Source organism: Dunckerocampus dactyliophorus, chromosome 5, assembly GCF_027744805.1.
Source record: "Dunckerocampus dactyliophorus isolate RoL2022-P2 chromosome 5, RoL_Ddac_1.1, whole genome shotgun sequence".
In the NCBI taxonomy this organism is placed as follows: domain Eukaryota; kingdom Metazoa; phylum Chordata; class Actinopteri; order Syngnathiformes; family Syngnathidae; genus Dunckerocampus; species Dunckerocampus dactyliophorus.
In genome coordinates, this window is record NC_072823.1 from 23,183,176 (window position 1) to 23,195,422 (window position 12,247).

The following is a 12,247-nucleotide window of genomic DNA, read 5'->3' on the forward strand; positions in this document are numbered from 1 at the left end:
TTGAAATGCAGAAATTAAAGGAGAAAGAAGCTGCACTGAGGACATCCGAACAAAACGTTGTGTCCAGAGACAAAGTAATCAACGAGCTGCGTCTTCGTCTCCCGGCTGTCGCTAGTAGGGAACGTCTCCTCGCGGACGCTTTTCAGCATGACAAGGAATCAGACAGTCAGGCTGCCCTCAAGCTTGCCCATAAAACCATCAAAGATCTCCAAAGTCGACTTGACAAAAAAGAGGATGTCCTCAAGAAGTACCAACACCAGCTGACCCAAGCCGGGAAGGTACAGTTATTCATTCATGTTCAAGCACATTAATCTCTGTGCTTAGTTTGTACAACCAGTTATTCTTTTGCTCATTTTCCATCTTCCTTTCAGGATCAAGAAGAAATGATAAAGAGGCATGAAGAGGAGCTGAGAATGCTGTATCACAAGTTGGACTCCAACAACGACAACACCTTGGACCGCCTCAAACAGCACGCAATGGTACTTATTGATATCAACGAAAACCTCAAACAGTTCAAACTGACTCTCTGTGTCGTTCCCTCCTGCAGGAAATTATGAAGAAGCCCAGTATCACTATCCCGACGTCCAAACATTTGGACCGTGTGGCTGAGTTGGAGCAGACGGTAGCTGAACAGGACATATCACTCTCGTCCATCACCAAGAAACTGAAGCTGGCCACTGCAGAGTTGGAACGACAGAAGATGGCCATGGAAACACAGGCTAAAAAACACTTTAATGAGATGTTGAGGTGATCTATGTGTCTCTAGTACAACATAGCTCCATTTTTTGTGTGGCCAATGTCTACCATCTTCACGATCAGATTTTATACCAGTTAAATTACAATGTGCAACATACTAACAGTGTGGATTTGGTGCAGGCTTAAGGAGTCGCATGCTATAGAGGTGGAAGATCTGACCATTGAGGCTAAAGATCAGAAGAGCCAAATAACAGAGATGAAAAAGGAGATGGATTCTCTCCAAAATGAGCTGGAGACCCAAAAGGAGGCCAATGTTCTATCCCCTAGCAACACCATGAAGAACTTGGTTGAACGGCTGAAATCACAACTAGTCCAAAAAGAGAAACAGATAAAGGTAGTGATAAGCATTATCAAACTTCCTTTTCCCCATCTAGTGCATCCAAAGAAGTTTGCATGATGCTTGTTTCCTCAGGCTCTCAGTAAAGTTCTGTTAAAACTGCGGGCCCAGATGACATCTGCTGCAGAACAACAAGTCTTAGCCAATGCTGCACAGACTGAGGAGAGGCTCAATGTGCACAAGTTGGTCGAGAAGCACACTAAAGACTTGAAGGTGGCATCCAAATATTGCCATTCTATTGCTGCACGTGTTGAATCGCATTGCAATTATGTTACTCAAAGCTACACACTGATTTATGTCATCCATTTGCCAGAGCTATGCATGTACTCAGCTGTTAACACAACCTCCTATGCTCTCCTACAAAGGCTCAGGTGCAAGAACTTAATGATGAACTTCAAGTTGCAAGGGAGTCTGCCAGAAGACGTGAGAACACCTTAAAAAGGGAGGTTGACAGCCTAAACCAAGAGGTCCAGAAGAGCCAGAACAATCAGAGAAGCCTTGAAGCTAAAAAGGAGGCAAAGGAAGAGGAAGTCCAGGAGCTCCAGAAACAAGTCAAGAGACTCAGCAGCTGCATTCAAGTAACTAGTGCTAAAGATTGCAATAGTCATGTGCTTCAAATATGTCAAACATTCACAACAAATGAAACGCAGTAATACACAAATAGCATTTCAAACGCAAATACTGAATGCATGTTTTATCATTAGAATCAACCTATTCCCAATGAGAAGGGGCCAACCATTGAAAATCTACAGAAGAAGATCAGGAAGCTGGAGTCAGACTTGGAGAAAAGCGCTGATGTTCGGAAAATTGACCAGGGAAAGGTTTGTAAAAATACCTTACATACATACACAAAAAAAAACTTGCATCAAATTTCTGTGTCTTCATCTGTTTCATACTGAATTAATCGACATTTGAATTTTACAGAGCAAGGAGGAAATATTACTGTGGGAGGAGGGTAAGAAATGGCAGTCCAAGTTGGAGAAGGTGAAGAATATTCTCAAGGACAAGGAACAAGAAAATGAATCCATGTCTAAACAGCTCAGTACTATAAAAGATCTTTATGCCAGGTCAGTGCAGACAATATTGTGGACAGTTCTGCATCTAACATCTGTCTCTTGACTCCTTAAGCTTGGAAAACTACCTATGTTTCACCTGAGGCTTACCACAGATGACAGTGATTGAACAAAAGCATTTTAACTTTCTCCAGGATCTAGGGACATTGAGAAGACCATTGTGTGCTTCTGTTCTGCAGAACCAGCAATAGATATGACTGGCTGGAAAACAAATACACCAACTGGCCAGAGGAACCTTTTTGTTCAATGAAATATACCTTTAGGATACACCAATGGTTGTTTATGTATGTGTGTGTGTGTGTGTGTGTGTGTGTGTGTGTGTGTGTGTATGTATATATATATATATATATATATATATATATATATATATATATATATATATATATACACATATATATATATATATATATATATATATATATATACACATACATATATATATATATATATATATACACATATATATATATATATATATATATATATATATATACACATACATATATATATATATATATATATACACATATATATATATATATATATATATATATATATATATATACACACACATATATATATATATATATATATATATATATACACATATATATACACACACACTGCTCAAAAAAATTAAAGGAACACTTCGAAAACACATCAGATCTAAACTGGAGGAAAAATGATCTTGAATATCTTTCCTGATAATAAGTGGGTGATGTATTAGTAACAAAATGATGCCACATAATTTGATAGAAATGAAAATGATCACCCTACAGAGGGGGGAAATCAAAGACACCCCAAAAATGAAAGTGAAAAAATGCTGCAGCAGACTGGTCCATTTAGCTAAAATGTCATTGTAGCAACTCAAAATGATTCTCAGTAGTTTGTGTGGCCCCCACGTGCTTGTACGCATGCCTGACAACGTCGGGGCATGTTCCTAATGAGACTACGGATGGTGTCCTGTGGGATCTCATCCCAGATCTGGACCAGGGCATCACTGCGGTACCTGGACACATGGCGGAGATTCCAGGAGAGCTGGACAGGGCCGTAGAAGGTCCTTCAACCCTCAGCAGGATTGGTATCTGCTCCTTTGTGCAAGGAGGAACAGGATGAGCACTGCCAGAGCCCTACAAAATGACCTCCAGCAGGCCACTGGTATGAATGTTTCTGACCAAACAATCAGAAACAGGCTCCATGAGGGTGGCCTGAGGGCCCGACGTCCTGTAGTGGGCCCTGTGCTCACTGCCCAGCACCGTAGAGCTCGATTGGCATTTGCCAGAGACCACCAGAATTGCCAACTAGACCACTGGTGCCCTGTGCTCTTCACTGATGAGAGCAAGTTCAACCTGAGCACAGACGTGAAAGGGTCTGGAGATGCTGTGGAGAACGTTATGCTGCCTGCAACATCATTGGTCTGGGGAGGCATATCCCTGGAAGGACGTACAGACCTCTACAGGTTAGATAACGGCACCCTGACAGCTATTAGGTATCGGGATAAAATCCTTGGACCCATTGTCAGAACCTACGCTGGTGCAGTGGGACCTGGGTTCCTCCTGGTCCATGACAATGCCCGACCTCATATGGCTAGTGTATGCAGGTAGTTCCTGGAGGATGAAGGAATTGATACCATTGACTGGCCCCCACCTTCACCTGACCTAAACCCAATCGAACACCTCTGGAACATTATGTTTAGGTCCATCCGGCGCCTCCAGGTTGCTCCTCAGACTGTCCAGGAGCTCATGGATGCCCTGGTCCAGATCTGTGAGGAGATCCCCCAGGACACCATCCGTAGTCTCATTAGGAACATGCCCCGACGTTGTCAGGCATGCGTACAAGCACGTGGGGGCCACACAAACTACTGAGAATCATTTTGAGTTGCTACAATGACATTTTAGCTAAATGGACCAGTCTGCTACATAATTTTTTCACTTTCATTTTTGGGGTGTCTTTGATTTCCCCCCTCTATAGGGTGATCATATTCATTTCTATCAAATTATGTGGCATCATTTTGTTACTAATACATCACCCACTTATTATCAGGAAACATATTCAAGATCATTTTTCCCCCAGTTTAGATCTGATGTGTTTTTGAAGTGTTCCTCTAATTTTTTTTGAGCACTGTGTGTGTGTGTGTGTGTGTGTGTGTGTGTGTATACACACACACACACACACACACACACACACACACACAGTCCATATGATGTGGTTGTGTACACAGGCTGGAGAAAGAGAAAAATGCACTTCAGAAGAAGACAAAGGCTCGAGGAGTGACCACGGATCAGGTGGTGGGCGTGAGAAGAGATGAGCTGGAGAAGGAGGTCGAGGAACTGAAGGCAAAGAACACTGACCTGGAGACTGAGTTGCTCACCATAAAGTATGCAGCAGTCTTGTTTCCTTTTGCCTACTTTTAGAATCAAACTGAGGTTAGGGGAACTGATGTATTATGTCAGCATTATACTGACTTTAAGCCTTCACTTTGGGGAATCTTACAGACAGCAACAGGCTCTCACTCGTGACCATGCCGTGGACGATTTGACACAAAGGAACCGCTACCTTGAGGAGAGACTACGAGCCTTTGAGAACAACCCATCCAACCAGTCTCCGTCAAGACCATCTGTGAGTGTTTTCTGTTGACTGAAAGCACATTCCAGATGCCAAATGTTTAAAAACACACACACACACACACACTTTCCAGTACGTCCTCCCTTGCCTCTGATATACCATAGCCCTGCTGTCTTTTAAGTCTTCTCTTCACCAATTTCCTCATTTTTTTTACTATCTTCCTTTATCTCCTTTCTTGAACGGCATCAGTCGGATTCGTCACATACAAGGGAGAAAAACGTGCAGGCTTTAAAAGGGATTCTCTGTGTTACTTTTGATGGTGAGGATGGGTCACCAAGGGCGGATGCGGCTCACTGTCCTGATGAACCAGAGTGCTGCTCCATGAGCCCTCCGGCTCATACAGACACAACTGACCATCAGTCAAACAAACAAAAGTCGGACATAGAATCTCAAACCAACACTGAAGAAACCCAGATGAGCCCGCAGGTGACCAAAAATGCAACCATTGACAAAACTGTTGAAGAGGATGCAGATGAAATTGAAGCAGAAGGGCAGCAAAGTGCAGGCAAATCTGTGAATGACACAGACAGCATCCCAAATGGGTTTTCTGCAGTAGCAGATGATAATGCAGAAAAAGATGATGACGGAGGATTGACTTGTCGAGATAGTGTTAACAATGAGGACGACTCAGGTCAAGGAGCAGAAAGACGTAAAGGTACAGAACAAGATGTTGATCTGAATGATGAAGTGACTACCAGGGAGGCAGCAATGGATAATCCAGACCAGTGCTGTTCAGCCGTACCAGATGTGAATTCTGACAAGAAACTGAGCCAAAACTGTGACAGTCCTATCAAGAAACAAATGGATGACGGTGTGCAAAAACAAGAAAGCAGATTGCAAATATATCTGAAGGTACTCCAACCCTCTGTTTCCCAATGCTGTGAGTATTGTAGTAGTGGTAGCAGAGCACACCTGAATACCTGTGAGTGTTCTCCTTATGTATGTATGTATGTATGTATGTGAGTAGAACAAGTTTCAATCTCAAAAACAAGATGGTCTTGGTCCTTTTTGTCAGTTCTTTTCTCAGACTGACATTGTGTCTTTGCCTTGCCACAGACATCAGAGCAACAAACAGAGACTCCACCAGAAAAAGTTCAGGACCTCCAGAAAGAAAACCTGAAGATGGCCTCAGAGAATCTGGAGCTCCGCCTCCAACTGGCACAGGCCAACATTGACCTTCCAAGACTTAAGGTACACGTTGACATCCAGAAGCAGTTGCTCATTTATTCAGTTCCTGGGATTGATGCTGATGGCAATCAAATCAATGAGAAATGGGATCACTTTGGGCACCTGTCCAGTGACATACGTAGTTAACAGAACATGGCTTTATATACATTTAAACCAGGGGTCTCAAATGCAACCTGGGGGTAAGAGTATGGGTGAGGTTGGACCACAAAAAAGGGTTTTAAGTAAAAAAAAAAAAAAAAAATTGTTTTTAAACCAAACCAAAAAAAAAAAAAAAAAAAATGTACAACTGATCCAATCTTCTCAATCCTTACAGTGGCACTGGTGGTGCTTCCAGCTTCCGAGCATGCCTTGCAGCACTTTTTGTAAAGATCAAAATTCCATACTTTTTCCAAATTCAGTAAATAGATGTTTTATCAGAGCTGCAACAATGAATCGACAAATCATCGATTATCCAATTAATACACGTCTATTTTGGTATTGAATTAATCGTTTTTTTATGTAAAAATGTAAATATCCTCTGATTTCAGCCTCTCAAATGTCAATATTTTTTAATTTCCTTAGTCATCCATGAAACCAGACCTATTATCATTGTATTTTAGGTAAAAGTATATTCACACCCATCAGCTTTGACTTTGGAAAACAGTGATCGCATTTTTGCTTCTTTTCTAATATGTTGCGGACCAAACTGCTGTTTGTGTTTGGTTCATGTTGATTTGGTCCGTCTAGGGCAGTGGTCAGCAAACCGTGGCTTTTCAGCCTCCTTGTTGCGGCTCACTTCGCCGAGCGTGGTGTTTTGTTTTTTTTTTGTTTTGTTTTTTTACAACGCAGTAGGGGAAATGTGCATTTTTTACATGAATGTGGAGTCCTTGAATGCATCTAGACTGCGTTCTGACTGCTGATTGGATGAGGTAGGCTAGTGTATGCTGAGAGTCTCACTGTACGGGAGAGGGGAAAAAAAAGGTGAGGGAGTTTTGAGTTGAGTCTGAATAAAGTTACTACTGCACAGTAAAATGTAACAATGTAATTAACTTGATTTCATCCTGTTGTTCTTTGTGTTTTTCCCAGAGTAAAGTTGCAGACCAGGAGGAGATGTTCAGTGCTCTGAAAAAGGAAAATGCTGATTTGCAGAAGAGACTGGCCAATACCAGAGTATGTTGAAGCAGAAGCTGATATGTCAAATTATGTAGTGCATAGCAAACAGAAGACTTCACTGAGATTATCCACCATACTGGAAATCACTTTTCTCCTTTTCTTAAACCTGACAATAATTGTACTGCTTCCTCATCAGCCCGGCTACAGCGGGAAAACGGTGCCTGAGCTCGAGAAGACCATCAACTTGATGAAGAAGGTGGTGGAAAGAGTACAGAAAGAGAATGAGACGCTAAAGAAAAACACTGCACCTCATCGTGTGGACAAGGCTGTGGAGCAAGAGCACAAAAAACTTCAGGTTGATGCGGACACACGTGTCAAGCATGTTTACCACAACTGGCTGCAAACGTCATATTTTGTTTTTTAGGTCCAACACGACAAGCTGAAGAGTCAGCATGAAGCTGAACTGCGCAAGCTTGAATTGAAATGTAGAGGACTGGAGAAAATAGTGATGGAAAATGAACGTCTACGAAAGCAAGTCAAGAGGGTAACGACAAAAACTTAATTGTTTGTCACTAGGATCTTGAGATGTGGAAACACTTCTGATTGAAAGAATGGAGTTATGAGGCAACGCAACTGTATTCTCATGAGCTAAAATGCATATCAGCAGAAGACTAAAATGCTGATACCACTTTATTTGGTTTTGCCATCCCTTCAGGAGATGGAGGCCGCAGAGAAACTACGAGTAGCCAGGACAAGTGCGGAGTTGGCCAGTGAGAAGCTGGAGGCAGAGCTGGAGGAAACCAAACAAAAACTCATGGACGCTCTCTCCAGGCCCATCACAGAGGGTGCTGACAGCAAGACCTTAAAGACATCCGTGGTGACTCGGTTAGTGAGCCACTTATTTTGTACCATCCGTCCATCCATCCATCCATTTTCCTCCGCTTATCCGGGTGCGGGTCACAGGGGCAGCAGTCTCAGTATGGAAGCCCAGACCCCGGTCCCTGGCCAACTCCTCCAGCTCCACCGGGCCAGCTGTGAGATATAATCCCTCCAGTGTGTCCTAGGTCATGCCCCGGGGCCTTCTCCCGGCTTGGCATGCCCAGAATATCTCACCAGGGAGACTTCTGGACTAGATGCTTGAGCCACCTCAACTGTCTCCTCTCTACTCTGAGCTCCTCCCGGATGACTGAGCTTCTCACCCTATCTCTTAGGATGAGTCCAGCTACCCTACGGAAGAAACTCATTTCAGCCGCTTGTATCCGCAATCTCGTTCTTTCGGTCACAACCCAAAGCTCATGACCATCGGTGAGGGTGGGAACATAGATCGATGGTAAATTGAGAGCTTTGCCTTCCGGCTCAGCTCTCATCATCATCACGAGGGTCCGGTACAGCGACCACATTACTGCAGACGCTGCGCCGAGCCGCCTATCATCACGCTCCAACCTTCCCTCACTCGTGAACAAGACCCCAAGATACTTGAATTCCTCCAGCTGGGGTAGGACCTCATTCCCAACCAGGAAGGAGCAATCCACCCATTTCCGACAGAACCATTTCGGAAAAGGTCTCGGATTTGGAGGTGCTAAATCTCATCCCAGAAGCTTCACACTCAGATGCAAACCTCCCCAGTAGACACTGAAGGTCACAGCTCGATGACCACATCATCTGTAAATAGCAGAGACGAGATCCTAAGTTCGGGCCGCGCGGTGGTCGAGTGGTTAGCATGTTGGCCACACAGTCACAGTCTGGAGATCGGGAAGACCTGGGTTCGAATGCGTGGGTTTTCTCAGAGTACTCCGGTTTCCTCCCACATTCCAAAAACATGCATGTTAGGTTAACTGGAGACTCTAAATTGTCCATAGGTATGAATGTGAGCGTGAATGGTTGTTTGTCTATATGTGCCCTGCAATTGGCTGGCGACCAGTCCAGGCTCCATCATACCCCCGCGACCCTTATGAGGTGAAGCGGTATAGAAAATGGATGGATGAAGATCCTAAGGTCACCGAACTAGACTCCCTCGACGCTGAGAAATTCTGTCTGTGAAAATTATGAACAGAATCGGTGAGGGAAGGGAAGCCTTGACGGAGGCCAACGTTCACCGGAAACGGGCTCGACTTACTGGCAATGCGAACCAGGCTCCTGTTCCAGGAGTACGGGATTGGTGGCACGCTACTACGTGCCATTCGGTCCTTTACAACCGGAGCCTGGTACAAGGACCAAATGGCGCCACCAATCCCGGACTCCCGGAGCACCCCACACAGGACACCGTGAGCGACACGGTCGAATGCCTTTTCCAAGACCACAAAGCACATGTAGACCAATTGGGAAAACTCCCAAGTACCCTCCAGTACCCTTGCAAGGGTGTAGAGCTGGCCCAATGTTCCGCGACCAGGACGAAAACCACATTGCACCTCCTATAGCTGAGTTTCGATGGAATACACCCTTGAGTGTGATCCCCTATAGTTGGAACAACCTTCTTGAAAAGGGGTACCATCACCCCGGTCTGCCAATCCAGAGGTACTGTTCCCGACTTCCACACAATGTTGAAGAGACGTGTCAGCCAAGACAGTCCCTCAACATCCAGAGCCATGAGGAATTCAGGGCGAAACTCGTCCACCCAAGTTGTGCTCCATGGCCTCACCAAACTCCTCCCACACCCGAGATTTTTGCCTCGACCACCACCGAAGCCGCGTGCCGCTTGGTCTGCCGGTACTTGTCAGCTGCTTCAGGAGTCCCACAAGCCATCAATGCTCGATAGGACTCCTTCAGCTCGACGGCAGCCCTGACCTCTGGTGTCCACCATCAGATTCGTGACTTTCCGCCACAACTGGCACCGATCACCTTGCGGCGGCAGCTCCGATGGGCTGCAGCTCCGATCGGCTGCCTCAGCAATGGAGGCACGGAATAGGGCCCATTTGGACTCAATATCCTTGTCCTCCCCCCGGGATGCAGGCGAAGCTCTGCCGGAGGTGAGAGTTGAAGACTCGACTAACGGGAGACTCTGCCAAACATTGCGAGCACACCCTCACTACACGTTTGGGTCTCCCAGGTCTGTCCGGCATCCTCCCCTGCCATCTAATCCAACTCATCACCAGGTAATCAGTTGACCGCTCAGCCCCACTCTTCGCCCACGTGTCCAGAACATGCGAATGCAGGTGTGATGATGCGACTAGACAGAGCAGAACAAGGTCCAGCACCTCTTGAGGAGTTTGGTTCCAGAACCCAAACTGTGGGTTGAGGTGAATCCGAATATGTCTAGCATCCTCTCTCGCCATCTAATCCAACTCATCACCAGGTGGTGATCAGTTGACAGCTCAGCCCTTCTCTTCACCCATGTTTCCAAAACATGTGGACGTAGGTCAGATGATACGACAAATGTCAACCATAGCCCTGTGGCCTAGTGTGTCCTGGTGCCAGGTGCACTTGTGGACATCCTTATGTTTGAAGGTAGTGTTTGTTAAGCACAAATTGTGGTTCGCACAGGGCCCCACGGGTGAAGGCCCGACCACCAAGCGCTTGCCTACGAGGCCCTCCCCCAGGCCTGGCTCCAGGTTGCTACTCTTGCATTTATGCTATTATTTTATACGTTATTTCCCAAACATTGGAAACTGTTGCTCAGTGTGGTCACTGATCCAACGTGGATAGAATTGGAACTGACAAGTATGAAGGCTGGAAATGTGACCATGTCCGCAGCATGACTATTAAAACATTCATGCTTTGCGGTAGCGATCCCTCTTAAAACAATGGAAGCAATTAGACAGCTGGAAACATTTCAGCCACATTTTTTTGCTTATCTCGCTGCAACTTCACTTCACAGGGTCCAAACCAGAGATTTTTATCCTCTTGCATCCACAGAATGTTTGAGAACAAGATGAAGGAGTTGGAGAAGGAGCTGTCAGTGAAAACCTCCAGCCTGTCTGAACTCAAAGAGAAGCTGAAGGAGGCAAACGAACGTGAGGAGACTACTCTGTTACGCATCCGGGCTCTTGAAGATCAGGTAGAGGTGATACTGTTGGTTACAAACGATGGCAAAGATTCCAACAAGGGAATTTTCACTGAAGGGTGGAGAAAAAAATATGGATATTTGTTTTCCACAATTAAGATAAAAAAAATATGCCTTTTTGATGTGTGGTTTTGGGGCTCTAAACGTCTTTTGTTGTTTCTCCAGGCTGACAAGATGAACATTCTCGGGGATCTAAACACAGAAACTGACCTCTCCAAGAAAATGAAGTAGGAATATAATCAGTATTTATCAATAGTGTATACTGTATGTGATGCCATTCTCTGATGGCATTAAAATGATTGAGGACATTTTTATCAATACTATTTGTCCACAGTGAGCTAAAGAAAGAGAACAAGGAACTGAAGCAAAGACTGGATAGTGAACAACATGGCGAGATGTCCAAACATGACACAGGTGATGCTCTCAAACACTCAATCTTAGGCCTGTCACGATAACAAATTTTGCTGGATGGTAAGTCCTACAAATTATTGTAGATAATCAATATTATTGACAACATTTTTTTAGGCAATTTTTTCATGAATTATATGGCATAATAATGCGAGGACATTGTATCAAAAGCAATAAACTTTTAATTTCTGAAGCGTATTTGACATTGTAATTGGAATGTCAAGAGCTTTTAAATAAAATAAACAACCTAATAAACAAAGACAAAAAAAAAACAATGAAAATAAAATGGACTCAGTCTCTTTTATCTAAAAGTGCACTTAAATAAAAATCACAATCATAACCAAAAAAAAATAGACAGTCTCTCTGTCTCTATTAAGAAAAAGAAACACTCCACTAAAAAGCACAATTAAAAACAAATAAAATGGAGGATAAAGTCTCTGTAAAGAAAACTGCACTTGAATAATGGCATTTGGAATAGAAACAATCGCTTTTGTGCTTTCATTCATATTTGCATTCGCTTGTTCACGACGCTAACTTGTGCCAACTCTAACCTGGCGGACTTGAACTCCATTATCAACTCACTAGCAGCCCTGCCTCCAACTACTGGGACAAAGAGGCTGAATGGCCGAGAGGAGGGTTCACTCTCTCCACACATTCCAAAATAGAACCAACACACCCAGAAAGATGCAGAGTGAACCCCCTTGTCATCCAGCCTGTGTGATAAAGAGAGAGAGGAAAACAAACATGCATGCACATGTCAATTTATCA

General features: G+C 44.2%; 1 protein-coding gene across 6 annotated transcripts in view; it reads left to right on the forward strand.

The window, feature by feature from the left end:
• Positions 1–12,247, forward strand: part of cep290 (centrosomal protein 290) — a 30,626-nt gene that overhangs the window by 17,298 nt on the left and 1,081 nt on the right. For 5 of the 6 annotated variants that reach the window (XM_054775840.1, XM_054775843.1, XM_054775842.1 and 2 more), the window contains 19 exons: positions 12–278; positions 372–479; positions 548–747; positions 877–1,090; positions 1,169–1,306; positions 1,459–1,671; positions 1,798–1,914; positions 2,018–2,160; positions 4,388–4,543; positions 4,662–4,785; positions 4,981–5,643; positions 5,848–5,982; positions 7,045–7,128; positions 7,268–7,426; positions 7,496–7,615; positions 7,787–7,956; positions 10,924–11,065; positions 11,237–11,298; positions 11,406–11,485. In XM_054775840.1, coding sequence (XP_054631815.1) covers positions 12–278; positions 372–479; positions 548–747; positions 877–1,090; positions 1,169–1,306; positions 1,459–1,671; positions 1,798–1,914; positions 2,018–2,160; positions 4,388–4,543; positions 4,662–4,785; positions 4,981–5,643; positions 5,848–5,982; positions 7,045–7,128; positions 7,268–7,426; positions 7,496–7,615; positions 7,787–7,956; positions 10,924–11,065; positions 11,237–11,298; positions 11,406–11,485 — 3,295 coding nt within the window. The remainder of the gene's footprint in view (positions 1–11; positions 279–371; positions 480–547; positions 748–876; positions 1,091–1,168; positions 1,307–1,458; positions 1,672–1,797; positions 1,915–2,017; positions 2,161–4,387; positions 4,544–4,661; positions 4,786–4,980; positions 5,644–5,847; positions 5,983–7,044; positions 7,129–7,267; positions 7,427–7,495; positions 7,616–7,786; positions 7,957–10,923; positions 11,066–11,236; positions 11,299–11,405; positions 11,486–12,247) is intronic. The other variant, XM_054775845.1, reaches the window with a different exon arrangement.